This window comes from Epinephelus lanceolatus, chromosome 1 (assembly GCF_041903045.1).
Source record: "Epinephelus lanceolatus isolate andai-2023 chromosome 1, ASM4190304v1, whole genome shotgun sequence".
NCBI classification, from domain to species: Eukaryota; Metazoa; Chordata; class Actinopteri; order Perciformes; family Serranidae; genus Epinephelus; species Epinephelus lanceolatus.
In genome coordinates, this window is record NC_135734.1 from 44,594,267 (window position 1) to 44,611,531 (window position 17,265).

Genomic DNA, 17,265 nt, shown 5'->3' on the forward strand with positions numbered 1-17,265 from the left:
TCAGGCGCCAGAGCCTTCAGCTATCAGGCTCCTCTCCTGTGGAATCATCTTCCTGTTACGGTCCGGGAGGCAGACACCGTCTCCACATTTAAGACTAGACTTAAGACTTTCCTCTTTGATAAAGCTTATAGTTAGGGCTGGCTCAGGCTTGCCTTGTACCAGCCCCTAGTTAGGCTGACTTAGGCCTAGTCTGCCGGAGGACCCCCTATAATACACCGGGCTCCCTCTCTCTCCCTCTCTCTCTCTCTCTCTCTCTCTCTCATCCTATTACTGCATCTTGCTAACTCGGCCATTCTGCATGTCACTAACTCAGCTTCTTCTGCGGAGCCTTTGTGCTCCACTGTCTCTCAGATTAACTCATACCGCAGCGGTGCCTGGACAGTGTGACGTGTGTGGTTGTGCTGCTGCCGTGGTCCTGCCAGATGCCTCCTGCTGCTGCTGCCATCATTAGTCATTAGTCATACTTCTACTGTTATTATACAGATATGACTATTGTCACACATGTATACTGTCAGATATTAATACATACTTTCAACATATTGTACCACAGTAGCCAGAACTATAACTATAATATTATTACTTTCATTAATGCTGTTGTAAGCTACTGTCATTACCTGCATCTCTCTCTCTCTCTCTCTCTCTCTCTCTCTCTCTCTCTCTCTCTCTCTCTCTCTGTCTCATTGTGTCATATGGATTACTGTTAATTTATTATGCTGATCTGTTCTGTACGACATCTATTGCACGTCTGTCCGTCCTGGAAGAGGGATCCCTCCTCAGTTGCTCTTCCTGAGGTTTCTACCGTTTTTTTTCCCCGTTAAAGGGTTTTTTTGGGGAGTTTTTCCTTATCCGCTGTGAGGGTCTTAAGGACAGAGGGATGTCGTATGCTGTAAAGCCCTGTGAGGCAAATTGTGATTTGTGATATTGGGCTTTATAAATAAAATTGAATTGAATTGAATTGAATTAACAACAATAAACTGTATCTATATAGCATCTTTAATACAAGAAATGCAGCACAACGTCTTTTACAATAAGGACATTATAAGCACAAATTGCTTCACATGAAAATAGACATAATGACCATAAAAGGACACTTAAAAACAGTTTAGAACAAGGACTAAGTGATTCAAAACAATAAATCTTGAAGAAATCGTAAGATGAGATAAATCATAAAGAGTCACAAAATCGTAACACCCTAAAATCATAGAATTGTAAAATCATAAAATCAAGTAAGATACAAAATTTTGGAAGAGTTTCAGCAGCGTGAAGCGTAAAGAGAAAGAGTTTCAGACCTGTTTTAGGAAAGTCAGAGCTAGGTAAAGGCTGAGGTGAACAGATACGTTTTTAGCTTTCTTTTAAAAAATATTCAGCGAGCCAGCTTATCTGATACCTATAGAGTTATTGGTACAATAACAGCACCAGGTCCGCTTGGGAAAGGAGAAGGAAAAGCAGTGATTCAGACGAAAGAAATGGAGATAAGGCAAAAAAGGTGGGAGGAAGACCAGAAAGGAAGGGGATATCACAAAATACAAAAATCAGTCATAACAAAGACATATTATAAAGGAATAGAAGGTGTTAGAACCGTGGGGTAAAGAAAATGTGGAATGTATCTTACTGCATTTCACTTTGTATGAGGTGGAAAGGGAAACATTGATTGATAAAGTCCTCGAGGCAGGGCGGGAGTGGAATTTGATGGGGTTACTGGGAACAGAGGGAGAAGTAGACGAGATAAGAGTCACCAGGAAGGCACTTTTTACTCTCTGAAATGCCACAGGGTTAATGGGAAGAATTAAAGACATAAGGTACATTGATATGACGTTACACACTCATGTACAGTCGTTTGCGATCCGCCAATGGTCCTGTTTTTTTTTTTTTTTTTTTTTTTTAATTTTATCTTTATTAACAGATTCCGGCATTACAAAGTCAACAGATTCAAACGTTCCAGTCAAACAGTAGCATATTTCACCAAGCAAAACTTAATATACAGTCAGTATAAACCATGTTAACAACATTATAACATCAATACATAACATAAAATAAATTAAGATAGAAGGAAAGGAAAGAGTCAGAGATTTCAAAGTTGTTGTTTTTTAAATTAAACAGCTCATTCATAAAAATTAAAAACAGTGGTGTGACATTTGAAAGCCTGCATCTATGGATAAAGTATTTAGCCATAATAATTAAAGTGTTATATAGCATATCCCTTTTTTTGTCCTGCATTAAAACACCAATTTTAATAGTGGTGAAGTCTAAGATGGGTGCTTGAGAGTCCTTCTCAGAAGTCCAGTGTTGAAACAATCCCCAAAAAGTTCTAAATTCATTACAAGGATAAATGTCATTTATGATCTTAGAATTAGTCACTTTAGTTTTTGGTGGGACCGGGAGAAACAGGTGTCTAGTTCTAATTAGAAGAAGAAGAAGAAGTAAGAACCCGTTGATGAGCGGAAGGAAAAAAAAGAGCTCACTTTCATTGCCGGAACTTCAACGCTGTGACACATCCAGCGGAAGTAAACAAAACAAGCGCTAACAGCGTTAGCTCAATAGATGTATGGATGTAGCTGGGGGATGATGGTGTAGTTTTCGATAAGAAATAGTTTACTTGTAATTAGAAAACAATGTGTTCAGTTGAGTCTTTGAGAGAGTTTGTCAACGAGCGACTAACTGCTGCTGCTGAAGAAATATTGGGAGTTTTTCAAAGAAGCATCGTCGAGTACGAGGAAGAGATCGATCGTCAGCGCAGACTGTTGGATATCGTTTTGAAGCCTGAAATAAAGTTACACAGGACAGGTGGGTGAAAGCTAATTGGAGTAATTTACTGGCATGTGTGTATGTTTGCTGTAGCATGACATTAGTATGCTGTTGGTGTTGTTGTGTGTCCCTCCAGAGCTCCCACAGCAACATGTGTTTAAGGAGGAGGAGGTTGTCCCTGAGCAGCAGCTCTGTATTGAGGAGAGGAAGTCCAGTGTGGACCAAGAGGAGCCAGAGCCTCCAGAGATTAAAGAGGAAGAGGAGGAAGTGTGCAGCAGTCAGGAGGGAGAGCAGCTTGTAGTGAAGCAGGAGACTGATGGCTTTATGTTGACTCCTGCTGATGAGGAAAGTGAGCACAGTGAAGATCAGACTCTGGACTTCATTCATGATGACACTCAAAGTGCAGCACAGAAAGAGTCTGAAGTCAATATACCATTTGTAAACTATGTGATACCAAACAGTGACTATCAGCTGCTCTGTCACAACTCTCATGTAGCTGAGAGCCAAGATGAGGAAGAATACCAGCATGGAGACTCAGGATCAACTAGAAACACAGAGCTTCAAGCTAAGAGCTTCAAGAAAAGACATCATGAAAGCAATAATCACAGTAACTCTTCCATGTCAGAGATTCACTGTAAAACTCACACAGCTAAAAAATCTTTCAAATGTGACACTTGCGGGAAAGCTTTAAAGTTTAAGTGCCATTTATATACACACATGAGAATCCACACAGGTGAGAGGCCGTACCCTTGTAAAATATGTGGAAGAGATTTCAGATATAATCGTGACTTGAAAGTACACATGAGGACACACACTGGTGAAAATCCGTTTATATGCAAAACATGTGGGAGAAGTTTCAGAGAGAACAGTTACTTGAAACTCCACATGAGAGTCCACACAGGTGAGAAGCCGTTTGAATGCACAACATGTGGGAAAGCTTTCAGACGAAGAAGTAACTTCAATGTCCACATGAGAACCCACACAGGTGAAAGACCGTACCTTTGCATGACCTGCGGGAAAAGATTTTGCGAGATGTCTTCCTTGACGAGGCATATAAGAATCCACACGGGTGAGAAGCCATTTATTTGTAAAACATGTGGGACAGCTTTTAGACATAGTAGTCACTTGAAGGTCCACATGAGAAGAGCCCACACGTGAAAAGCTGTCAGTGTAATCTGTATTGAAAAGGCATATTAGAATCCACACAGGTGAGAAGCCATTTATTTGCATAAAATGTGGGAAGAGTCCAAAGTGGTGACAAGTCATAACTTTTTAAGATCTGCAGAAAAAGACACAGATGTGTCTCAGTTGTTGAGGCATATAAGATTTTATGCAGCAGTGATCGTCAACTGGGGGCCCTCGGACCACATCTGGCCCACCAGAGCTTTCCACCTGACCTGCAGAATATTAATTAATTCAGAAAATGTAAGGAGGGAAAGAAATATGATACAGTTTTTAGGTTATATAGTATTTTTACTTCTTATATTGAAGACACAAAACAATTTAAATGGAAATAATTTTATCAGGATTGATTTACCAGCCCCAAATTTGTGCGTTTGAGTCAGGAGTAGACTTTACGAATCCATCTCTCAGCTTATTATGAGCGATAGTGATGTGTCAGGTTCGGTAAGCTTACTAGAAAAATATCAAATGTCAAAAAGTGACAAAGCAGCATCCTGATTAAGTCAACCTTAGAAACATTGCATGCAGTAGTTCAGCTTCCACTTTCTTTCCCCCCTCTCTGCCACTCTTTCTGTGTCTCTCCCACATACACAAACATACACACAAACAGATTTAGTCGGACTTTGGATGGAATTATTTATAAATACAAGGAGGCATTGCTCCGTGTCTCTCCTTCCATCAGCTGCTGTGCTTTCACCATTATTTTCAGGGGCAGATTTCGTGTGGTGGGGCCCCAGGCTAACTGCCTTGCTTTCTATTCACCCTTCCTCTAACTGGTAGTATTGATGTTGGCAGGTATAGAGGAAGTACTTAAAACTTTTTCTCTCAGGTGACACTATTAATAGCACGCAGCAAAAGTTTAAAGGGAAATTTCGGTTTATTTCAACCTGTCTCCTATCGTCCTAAATTTGTTTCAAGTGACTAGTGACATAGAAATAATAGTTAGCATGTTAGCCGTTAGCCTAGATACAGCTGGGGTGCATAGTAGCGTCAGACCTGTTAAAACATAAGTGAACGGGCATACTTCAAGTGCAAAGTTAGTCCACTAAACAAGCTTTTTTTCCACAAAGACCGCCTCATATCGTTAGGATAAATGTCAGAGAACATATAGAAAACGACATGTAAACGTGTTGTCTTACCTTACCGGTGTGCTGCCATTTTTGTTTATCATCTAGCTCTGCTTTCCAAAGTGCGTCTAAGTCCTGCATTCAGGAGAAGTCTTATCAGCACGCTGTAGGCTATTTAAACTTAAAGTCTGTTCAAGACAGGGTTTTTAATTCTTATATAATGCTGGTTTGTTTAGTAAATAATAATGCACCATTATTTATATTTTGTGAATATAACAGTTATAACAATAACAATCTTGCCTCTCATAACATCCTCGATCTGTATCTTTTTAAGTTTGCTCCCCCATTTTAAAACATAACCAGGTGCCTACGTATATGTAATAATTTGAAAGCCTGGCACACAGTGTCTGCTCAGAAAAATTCTGGCCCTTGAACAAATGTAGTTGAAGACCCCTGATGTACTACATGGTGCTTTTAATGAGTCAGCCTAAATAATAGAGTGATGGGTGTCTAAAGGGTTGTGGGCAAAAAATGGTGTTTTCTGATCTCATGTTTTGGTGTGTTTTACTGTTGCAGCTCAACTGCTGGAGGTCAAGTTAAAGTATAATTTGATACTGTTTGATCAGTGGAGCTGCTTCATATTGATCAAACATGTCTGCAGTGGAGGAATCTAACTACATGTACTCGAGTACTGTATGTATGTACAATATTGATTGTCTTCAGATGACAGAGATGAAAGTACATTCTACATCGATATGAAGCGTTGAATACTTTAAATAAAACCAAAAAAAGAGAGTTTTGAGGTCTTATTGATTACTTTGCTTTATGCCACATATTGCTCTACTTCACTACATTTTACAGGCAAATGTATTTTTAAGGCCACAACATTTATATGACGGCTAAAGTTACTTTGCTTATTAAAGATTTTATGTAGAAAACTAAAAGTGAGCTCATTAAATGGACCTGCACTTGTATAGCACCTTTCTAGTCTTCCTACCACTCAAATTGCGCTTTCACACAACCGTACACTGGTGGCCAAGGCTGCTGTGCAAGGCTCCACCTGCTACTCAGTTTGTAACACACTCACACACTGATGAAACAGCCACTGGGGGTTCAGAATCTTCTTCAAGGATGGTACCACATGCTTCCACTGGAGGAGCCGGAGATAGAACCTCTGATCATCTGATTAGTGGACAACCTGCTCTACCGCTGAGTCACAGCCGCCCTCATGATGCCTTGTTAAACTATCCATCAGGTAAAAAATGAAACAGCTCCACCTCGACTAGCTGCCACAAAAGTGCTATTTACACATCAAAGCCTCAGTGACACTGACAGGAGCCATTGTGTTTGAGTACTTTGATGTTTCATACTTAGATTTTTTAAATTGTGTAAATTATCATTTACAACATGTGACATTAAGATAAAGAAAAAATATATCGGCATCATTGAATTTTGATGACAAAGAGGCATGATTCCTCTTTCTTTAGGATTATACAGTAAACATGTCAGCAGGACTTAGGGTAAATGTTGTACATATATATAAATGAATAAATAAAGATAAAACAACAATTTAAAATAACAGAAAAAGTAGACAATAAATTAACTTTTTTTTAAATTCTGTTGCATACTAACCACAGTATATGGGCACCTTTCTTATTTGTAATCTGGACAGCCTCAAAGTATTTTCTAAATTCAATCTCGAAGGGTTAAATGATGATTGAGGCCTGGAGAATTTGACTTTATGGTTTGTGAAATTTCCTGGTAAAATGTATTAGTTGACAGTCTGCTGAACTTTCTGCTTTTTGTTTTCATTATATGGCTTCCAGTTTGTGTGTTAAAATACTCCCCAGTGTTTCCAGAATCCAAATGTGTGCTGACATTTGTAAAATAAATGTTTCTTTCATCTTTGTTTTCACAAAATTTTCACTTAGTGTTGAAAAAAAGGATGGAAATTTGTTGCTTGGATAAATATTATGTCCAATTTCCTGATGAATTTCTTTAATTTAGTTGGGGATTTGTGACTTTCAATTTATTCTGTTTACAACGGGGGAAAAATATATATTCCTGTCAATCCAACGTTGCAGACATAGTGATTTAATATTTGTGGTTATGTATGTATTGTTTTATGGGGAGAGAAATGTGGATAAGGGATAATTCTGCTGCCCTAACAACCTGTTGATGAGCGGAAAGAAAGAAAAAATAGCGGACGTCCACTGCCGGAACTTTAACAGCGTGACACAAATAGCGGAAGTAAACAGTACAAGCGTTAGCTGCGTTAGCTCAATGAGCGTACGGAAATAGCAGGGAGACGATGGTGTATTTATCACGTAGATGAATACTTCATTTATAATTTGACAACAATGTGTTCAGTTGAGTTTTTGAGAGAGTTTGTCAACGAGCGACTAACTGCTGCTGCTGAAGAAATATTGGGAGTTTTTAAAAGAACCATCGTCGAGTACGAGGAAGAGATCGATCGTCAGCGCAGACTGTTGGATATCGTTTGGAAACCCGGAATAGAGTCACACAGGACAGGTGGGTGAAACTTAGATAGTTTATTAACACAGGGCAGAGACTTTTGATTATATACATAATCCTAAATATTTAAATATATAATTTTAGGCCTCAGATTTTGCTCGCATGTCTGCTTTTCTTCTATACCATCACATTAGTATGCTATTCCTTTTGTTGTGTGTCCCTCCAGAGCTCCCACAGCAACATGTGTGTAAGGAGGAGGAGGTTGTCCCTGAGCAGCAGCTCTGTATTGAGGAGAGGAAGTCCAGTGTGGACCAAGAGGAGCCAGAGCCTCCAGAGATTAAAGAGGAAGAGGAGGAAGTGTGCAGCAGTCAGGAGGGAGAGCAGCTTGTAGTGAAGCAGGAGACTGATGGCTTTATGTTGACTCCTGCTGATGAGGAAAGTGAGCACAGTGAAGATCAGACTCTGGACTTCATTCATGATGACACTCTGAGTGCAGATGAGAAAGAGTCTGTAGTCAACATACCAGTTATAAGCTATGTGATACCAAACAGTGAGCACCAGCTGCTCTGTCACAACTCTCATGTAGCTGTGAGCCAAGATCAGAAAGGAGGACATCATGGAGACTCAGGATCAACTTGGAACACAGAGCTTCAACCAAACCAAAGACAACATGAAAGCGAAAGTCTCACTAATAATGTGTGTAACTCTACCATGTCAAATATTCACGGTAAAACTTACACAGGTGAAAAGTCTTTTAAATGTGACACTTGTGGGAAAGCTTTCAAGTACAAGTCCCAGTTATACATCCACCTGAGAATCCACACAGGTGATAAGCCATATTCTTGCAAAACATGTGGGAAAGATTTCCGCTATAGTAGTCACTTGATAGTCCACATGACAACACACACAGGTGAGAAGCCATATTCTTGCAAAATATGTGGAAAAGAATTCCGACACAATAGTCGCTTGAACATCCACATGAGAATCCACACAGGTGAGAAGCCGTACCTTTGCAAGACCTGTGGGAACAGATTCTGTGAGCTGTCAGTACTGAAGAGGCACATGAGAATCCACACAGGTGAGAGGCCATTTACTTGTAAAGTATGTGGGAGAGCTTTCAGACGTAATGGTGACTTGAAAGTTCACATGAGAACCCACACAGGTGAGAGGCCGTACCTTTGCAAGACCTGCGGGAAAAGATTCAGTGAGGTGTCCGCATTGAAAAAGCACATGAGAATCCACACAGGTGAGAAGCCGTATACCTGTGAAATATGTGGGAAAGATTTCAGAATCAGCAGTAACTTGACAGTCCACATAAAAAGAACCCACAGGTGAAAAGCTGTATCACTGCAGCACAGGGGTAAAGTTGGAAAACATCGAAGCAATATTAAGATGAATAGTGACTTGTTGGTTCACATGGAAGGAGCCCCTGGTGACAAACTATGTTCTTGCATAACATGTTTTCTCCTTTCATATGACTGTATCACTTATATTTCTGTAAGCAGCTTTTAAACAATCATAACCTCTTGAATCAAGGAAAGTGTTAATTTGACAGTGAGTGCAATGTAATTGTTATTAAAGTAATCGTGTAAAATCAATGGTTTTGCCAAATGTGTATTTATGAAACACTTAGTTTAAACTGTAACATCGACCTACAGGGGATCTATGCCCATTTTCAAATTTTATACTCATTAATCCTATGCTCTTCTAAGATAATCCAAAACTATCAATATGAACAACCCGCTCCCAAATCCCAAATCTTTAGTGCTTTTAAAGCATCACATGTGGGACAGCTTTTTAGCACGGGTGGCCTTGGGTGTGATTTTTTTCCCCCAGTGGTGCCACGTGTTAAAAAAAATTGCAATTTGGCAGAATTTGAAAATGGACTGTCCTCCTGCAGCTCTCCCCTCTCTGTCCTGAGCCCCTCCAACCATACCAAGCACATGCACTCATTCAGTAACCCAGTGACTTTTACTGATTTATTTCATCTTATTTTTTGTACAGTTGCCCGCAGGTCATTCTTTAAGCGCCTCTTTGCCCTGCTCTCTGTTCATCAGACCACAAAGGAAACAAGAAGTAGCGAGCTAGCCACCTCACAGCCCCTCCGCCTCGCTCCCAGCTGCTGTAAACTGCTTCCTTGTGAGGAGAGCAGGCAGCAATTCAGGAGACGGACCCTCGGTCAGCAGCTTTAGCGGCTTGAATTCAGCAAGCACAACCCCCCCAGCACTGGTGACCAGTGGTAGTGCTAGTTTTCACCTGTGTAACAGCAGCAACAGAAAGTTTACAGCTCTGGAGAGGAATCAGGGGTGTCAGCCCCCCTGCAGCTGGGGTTTGTGCTGTCTGGATTCTGGTGGCTGCAGCTTCTGACAGGCAGTCCGTCTACAGATCTGCTGCCAGCTCATCTCGTGGCAAGGTGGTCCGTAGTGGTGGGGAGTGAGTTGGAGGACACGCTGTGATTCAAGGCTCTCACCTGCTACATAAAGGTGAACTTGAAGCTGCAGCTGTGAGCCTTTAGCTCCGGTTAGCAGAAGGTTAAACTATAAGCAACGTTTTCTCTCCATCTCTGAAACCTTTCGCTGATATTGATGTATTTTAATGTGAATATTGTCAAACTTTCAGATTCTTTTTGTTCAGTGCGTCAACCTTTTCTGGGTTGCTTTACAGTTTAGGCAGTTGTTGCCAATCCTGGAATAGAAACTGTCCGCAGGATTCTCCACCATTGAATCAGGCTTTTATGGAGGGGAAGTTCATGCACATCTGCGTTTGTAGGACAGCCAATAGGAACAGCCTTCTCTCTGAAAGGAACTGTGATTGGTCAAAGTGTCCTGTCACAAGCTAGATTTTCTGAAGCCTGGAAACAGAGCCAAGAGGAGATGCAGGAGTCTTGTTTTATCTCCTTTCACTTGAATTGCAATATGCTCAAAGATTGTTAACTGTAATGGACCTTCGCACAAAACAAAAACACTGAAAAGCTGAAAATCCCTTGTGTGGGGTTTTAAGATTAAGGACTTGGTTTATACTTATGCACAAACCGCTCTGCAGCACCTGGAGCCATATTAATAAAACTTTGTGTATGCCTGGTCTGAAGAATGCATGAGGTGCACACAGTCTCATCACACACTGGTCATTTTTAAATACCAGTTTATGTGTGGGAAAAGGCGCATGCTTGGTTTTTGGCCCTGGGACTTGTTTCATTGGCTGAAAATGAGTTGCAGCCTTACAAAAATCACCAGTGCCACTGTAACACAAATTAAGGACAGTAATGAATGGTTCTTATACATTTTTGTCTTTAAGTATTTGATCGGTCAGCGTAGTTTCTTTAAAACGGAATGGTTCTTTCTTTGGAAGAATGAACAAAATTAACGTCAACTTGTTTAAACAGAACATGTACAACTGAATGACTTCACTTCAGCAGCATCCAAAGTTCAGCACAATTACAATCAAACTCAACAGGAGCTTTTACACATCGCCAAACACACAAAACAAAGACACAAAAAGGGGATGACATGCTACAAAACAGGTAGGTTGTGATTCTGTGGTCTTGGGCCGTCAACTCACCTGCAGAAATAAGTCATGTGAGAATGAACAATGAACTTTGGACTGTCGCAGTTAATAGCTAATCATTTACAAAAGTAGCTCCAATAAAGTTTCGCCCTGTGCATGACTCATCTGAAACTAACAAGGAAGTACAACGTGTCATTTAGTGATGGTGAACTTGAAGCTTCATGAAGCAGTGAGCCACTTTGACACAGCTGCTGCTTCGAAGCGTTTTATACAGTCAGAAGAGTGACATCTGCTGGCTGTGTGTCAGAACTGCATCTAAGTGGAAGACCTGAAAAAGCCTCAGGACTGCCAGTAATGAGGCCTGCTCTCAGTAGTCATGTGATTGTGGGTGTGCCGAAGCAGGAATCGAAACTGTCTCAGAGCACTTCTGCTTCAAAAGAACACACTGTGTCGAGCAAACTGGGTCGAGTGTAACATCACTGGTGTCATTTTGAGACAGAGAGAGATTTACCTTTGTCGAAAACTCAAAACCTTCACTGGAGGGAAAACTGGAATACTGCTACTTGCTGCTGACACTGAATGTGAGTTTACCACTACCAAAAAAACAGCATGACAGTTAATGTTCTAGTTAACAGACTAAAAGCATGACTGACTGACTTGTGCTGTTGGCCGCTTTTTTCCCCAACTTTTTACAAACACAATGGCTTCCATATCAGAGGAGGATCTCTCCTGTCCTGTCTGTCAGGACATTTTTAAAGATCCTGTTGTCCTGTCATGCAGCCACAGCTTCTGTAGAGACTGTCTACAGAAATGGTGGAGAGGAAAACAAATTCGAGAGTGTCCAGTTTGTAAGAGAAGATCATCAAAGGGTCAACCACCTTGTAACCTGGTACTGAGGAACCTGTGTGAGTCCTTCATACAGGGGAGAGCTCAGAGAGGTTCCGCAGGGTCTGAAACTCTCTGCAGTCTGCACTCTGAGAAACTCAAACTCTTCTGTGTGAACCATCAGAGGCCGGTGTGTCTCATCTGCAGGGATTCAAAAACTCACAAGAACCATAGATTCAGACCTATAAATGAAGTTGCACAGGAGCGCAAAGAGGAGCTGCAGGAATCCCTGAAGCCCTTACAGGAGAAACTGAAGCTGTTTGGAAAAGTTAAAAGTAACTTTGATCAAACAGCAGAGCACATTAAGGTCCAGGCCCTACACACCGAGGAGCAGATTAAGGAGCAGTTTAAGAAGCTTCACCAGTTTCTACAAGAGGAAGAGGAGGCCAGGATCTCTGCTCTGAGGGAGGAAGTGGAGCAGAAGAGTCAGAGGATGAAGGAGAAGATTGAAGCTCTGAGCAGAGAGATAGCAGCTCTTTCAGACACAATCAGAGCCACAGAGGAGGAGCTGAGATCTGAAGACATCTCATTCCTGCAGAACTACAAGGCTGCAGTGGAAAGAGTCCAGCAGCGCCCCCTGCTGGATGATCCACAGCTGCCCTCAGGAGCTCTGATAGACGAGGCCAAACATCTGGGCAACCTGACCTTCAACATCTGGAAGAAGATGAAGGACATGGTCTCCTACACTCCTGTGATTCTGGATCCAAACACTGCTCATCCAGAACTCATCCTGACTAAAGATCTGACCAGTGTGAGATGTGGAGAGAAACAGAAGCTTCCTGATAATCCAGAGAGGTTTGAAAACTTTTGTATTGTCCTGGGCTCTGAGGGCTTTAACTCAGGGACTCACAGCTGGGATGTTGAGGTTGGAAACAGTACTTGCTGGTTTCTGGGTGTTGCAAAAGAGTCTGTCCAGAGGAAAGGGAGGATACGGTCCGGACTGTGGAGAGTAGGACTCTCTAATCGTAAATTTAGAGCCTTCTCCCCGTCAGCCTATCCAGTTGTTCTCCGAGTGAAAAAGAGGCCTCAGAGGATCAGAGTTAATCTGGACTGGGATGAAGGAGAGCTGTCATTCTTTGATGCTGATACTGACACAGAGATACACACCTTCACACACACTTTCACTGAGAAGCTGTTTCCATACTTTAGCAATAGTGATGAACTCCCAATTAAGATTTTACCGGGTGAGGAGGATGAGGAGGAGGAGGAGGAGGAGGAGGAGGAGGGGGAGGAGGAGGAGGAGGAGGAGGAGGAGGAGGAGGATAATAGCGATGACAACAGTAACGATTCTGATGACTATGATGATTATTACGATAATTATTAGGTCGTACAAACAACAACCAATTCCTTAAAGGGAAGTGCTGTGTAATTTTATGAAATGTGATTTTATTTTATTTGACTGTAAATTAATAGGCAACCAGGAGACAGGAAAAATATGTGAGACAAACATGGGACAAAGCTACCAATTTACCTTATTTTGTATGTTTTTTTCATTTGCTTGTGTTGTGTCATTTTGCATGTGTTCTCTTTTTTTTAGGAGGGTTTCCACTGTGTCATAAGTGGAGTGGAGATGCACAGATGTTTAACACTCTGGGTCTACAGTACTGGGAATTATTTTATTTACCTGCAAGCTCATTTAATCAGTTTGTGAGTGTCATCAGTGAAATGTTGTTTAATATAATTGAGTAATTTTCTTATCAGCATATAAAAAAATATTGCAGTTGGAGTAACTTGTGTTTTCTAGTTTATATTGTTTTTTATTGTTGAGGCAGTGTGAGAGATTTTGTTTTTATTCTGTGTAATTTCCTTTGTTTCGAACATTTAATCTCCTTGATAGCATTTTTTTCTGTAACCTGCCGTGATTGTTTGTAGCTTCTTTTGAACACATTTATCTGTAAAACAGAAACAAATGAAGTGCAGATGTATATTTTTATGTATAATATATTAGGGGCTGAATAATTTTTTTAAAGACATAAAAACAAATATTAAACCAAAGCGTTTATTGTCAAGACTGAAATGAGGTTTTACTGTGCTTGTCCAGATAAAATTCTTAATGCTTCCTCTTAAGATTAAAAAAAAAGTGTGTGTGTGTCTTTTATGATTGTCATCATCTAGAATTTTCCCTCTGGTTCTGCATCATTGTGATGTCACCAGGAGGTTTCATACCTAATTTGTCGTGACACAGCTGAGTGTTTTTTATTGGAAAACACATACACTTACGGCACACACACACACACACATATAAAGTGTCATTGTGCTATTTTTGTCCGCTTACCTCAAAATGATGAATCAGTGTCAGGGACAGAGAGAGAGGGACATTGTGTGTTTGTGATCTCACAGATGAGTTTCATCAGATCTGCCTCACAGACCGTACACAGGACATCATCATCATGATTCGGCACAGTTCATTTCAGTCTGCAGCTGCAATCAGCCTTGTGACTGAACAGGAAAGATGCTGTCGCCATAGACTCTATGAAATAATGAATGTAGCCACCATGACGTCACCCACTGGTTTTTGGACTCTTGTTTTAAAGCTTTGGCATTTGGACTTTGCCATCTTGGATTTTTGGAGCCAGAATAGTGACCATATTGGGATGATAGGGTGGAACTAAGCCTAAAACCAGCCTCTAGCTGGGTTAGTCATAGTATAGTATGTCTTAAAAAATGTCATAGTATAGCATGTCAAAACAATGAGAGTAACAGCTTGGTTTAAAGGCTAAAAAGATGGGAGTTGAGGTAAGTTTGCAAAAGGGTAAAAGCATTTTTATATACAAAATAATAAAGAACCAGAAAAACATGATAGTCAGTAATCAATAATATATGTGTATATGGGTGAGTGAAAGTTGGAAGCATACAATCAAAAACACAGCTGCGTCTGCAAGGAAGAGATAACAACTGCCTAAGGAGTGAGGTACATCGGGACTTTTTTTCATGATTTTTGACGACATACTATACTCTGACTTTTTTTCATGATTTTTGTCGACATATTATACTATGACTTTTTTTCATGATTTTTGTCGACATGCTACACTATGATGTTTTTTCATGATTTTTGACTACATACTATACTCTGACATTTTTTCATGATTTTTGATGACATACTATACTATGGCGTTTTTTCATGATATCTGACGACATGCTATACTATGGAATTTTTTTTATGATTTGTGATGACATACTATACTATAACAATTTTTCATTATTTTTGTCAACATACTATACTATGACGTTTTTTAATAATTTTTGTCGACAAACTATACTATGACGTTTTTTCATGATTGTTGACGACACACTATACTGTGATGTTCTTCATGATTTTTGACGACATACTTTACTAAGACATTTTTTCATGATTTTTGTCGATACACTATACTATGACGTTTTTTCATGATTGTTGACGACGTACTACACTATGACTTTTTTCATGATTCTTGACGACATACTATACTATGACGTTTTTTCATGATTTTTGACGACGTACTGCACTATGACTTTTTTCATGATTCTTGACGACATACTATACTATGACGTTCTTCATGATTCTTGACGACATACTATACTATGGACGTTCTTCATGATTTTTGTCGACACACTATACTATGACGTTTTTTCATGATTGTTGACGACGTACTACACTATGACTTTTTTCATGATTCTTGACGACACACTATACTATGACGTTTTTTCATGATTTTTGACGACATACTACACTATGACTTTTTTCATGATTCTTGACGACATACTATACTATACTATGACGTTCTTCATGATTTTTGACGACATACTATACAATGACTTTTTTCAAGATTTTTGACAACATACTATACTATGACTTTTTTCATGATTTTTGACGACATACTATACTATGACGTTCTTCATGATTTTTGACGTCATACTATACAATGACTTTTTTTCATGTTTTTTGATGTCATACTATACTATGACGTTCTTCATTATTGTTGACGACATACTATACTATGACCTTTTTCATGATTTTTGACGACATACTATACTATGACTTTTTCATGATTTTTGATGACATACTATACTATGACATTTTTCATGATTTTTGACGACATACCATAGTATGGCGTTTTTTCATGATATCTGACGACATATTATACTATGACTTTTTTTCATGATTTTTGACGACATACTATACTATGACAATTTTTCATCATTTTTGTCAACATATTACGCGATGACTTTTTTTCATGATTTTTGACGACATACTATACTATGATGTTTTTTCATGATTGTTGACGACATACTATACTATGACGTTCTTCATGGTTTTTGACGACATGCTATCCTCCACTCACCAAACTTTGCACAAAAGTCATTCTATAGTATGTTGTCAAAAAGCATCAAAAAAACGCCACAGTATAGTCTGTCGTCAATAATCATGAAAAGAAGTCATAGTATAGTATGTCGTCATAAATCATGAAAAAACGTCATAGTATTACATTTCGTCAAAAACCATGAAAAAAACGTCATAGCATAGCATGTTGTCAAGAATCATGAAAAAAGTCATAGTATAGCATGTCGTCAAAAATCATGAAAAAAACGTCATAGTATAGCATGTCATCAAAAATCATGAAAAAAACGTCATAGTATTGCATGTCGTCAAAAACCATGAAAAAAAGTCACAGTATAGTATGTTGTCAAAAATCATGAATAAAAGTCATAGTATAGCATGTCGTCAAAAATCATGAAAAAAACATCATAGTATAGTATGTCGTCAAATATCATGAAAAAACGTCATAGTATAGAATGTCGTCAAAAATCACAAAAAAAAGTCATAGTATAGTATGTCGTTAAAAATCATGGAAAATTTCATAGTATACTATGTCGTCCAAAATGATGAAAAAACATCATAGTATCATATGTTGCCCTAAATCATGAAAAAACAGTCATAGTATAGTATGTTATCAAAAATTATGAAAAAAAAGTGATAGTATGGCATGTTGTCAAAAATGTTGAAAAAACGTCATATTTATAGTATGTCGTCAAAAAACATGAAAAAATGTCATAGTATAGTATGACGTCAAAAATCATGGAAAAACATATTAATATAGTATGTTGTCGAAAATCGTGATTTGTCATAGTATAGTATGTCGTCAAAAATCATGAAAAAACATCGTAGTATAGCATGTCGTCCAAAATCATGAAAAAAAGTCATAGTATAATATGTCGACAAAAATCATCAAAGAACGTCATAGTATAGCATGTCGTCAAAAATCATGAAAGAACGTCATAGTATAGCATGTTGTCAAAAATCATGAAAGAACGTCATAGTATAGGATGTCGTTAAAAATCATGAAAAAAATGTCATAGTATTGCATGTCATCAAAAACGATAAAAAAAAGTCATAGTATAGCATGTCGTCAAAAATAATGAAAAAAGT

At 39.1% G+C, this 17,265-nt stretch overlaps 3 protein-coding genes across 3 annotated transcripts; all 3 read left to right on the forward strand.

Moving 5' to 3' along the window:
• Positions 1-2,337: 2,337 nt before the first annotated feature.
• LOC117257133 (uncharacterized) lies at positions 2,338-6,284 on the forward strand. The gene is made up of 2 exons (XM_078171186.1): positions 2,338-2,784; positions 2,882-6,284. Exons 1-2 carry the CDS (start codon positions 2,613-2,615, stop codon positions 3,901-3,903), a joined length of 1,194 nt encoding a protein of 397 aa, XP_078027312.1. The 5' UTR covers positions 2,338-2,612; the 3' UTR covers positions 3,904-6,284.
• A 944-nt stretch (positions 6,285-7,228) lies between these two features.
• LOC117257132 (uncharacterized) lies at positions 7,229-9,067 on the forward strand. The gene is made up of 2 exons (XM_033627059.2): positions 7,229-7,526; positions 7,696-9,067. Exons 1-2 carry the CDS (start codon positions 7,355-7,357, stop codon positions 8,802-8,804), a joined length of 1,281 nt encoding a protein of 426 aa, XP_033482950.1. The 5' UTR covers positions 7,229-7,354; the 3' UTR covers positions 8,805-9,067.
• A 2,269-nt stretch (positions 9,068-11,336) lies between these two features.
• LOC117256479 (nuclear factor 7, brain-like) lies at positions 11,337-13,869 on the forward strand. Its single transcript, XM_033625912.2, has one exon. The coding sequence runs from the start codon at positions 11,674-11,676 to the stop codon at positions 13,180-13,182; it is 1,509 nt and encodes a 502-aa protein (XP_033481803.1). The 5' UTR covers positions 11,337-11,673; the 3' UTR covers positions 13,183-13,869.
• The last annotated feature ends 3,396 nt before the right edge of the window (positions 13,870-17,265 follow it).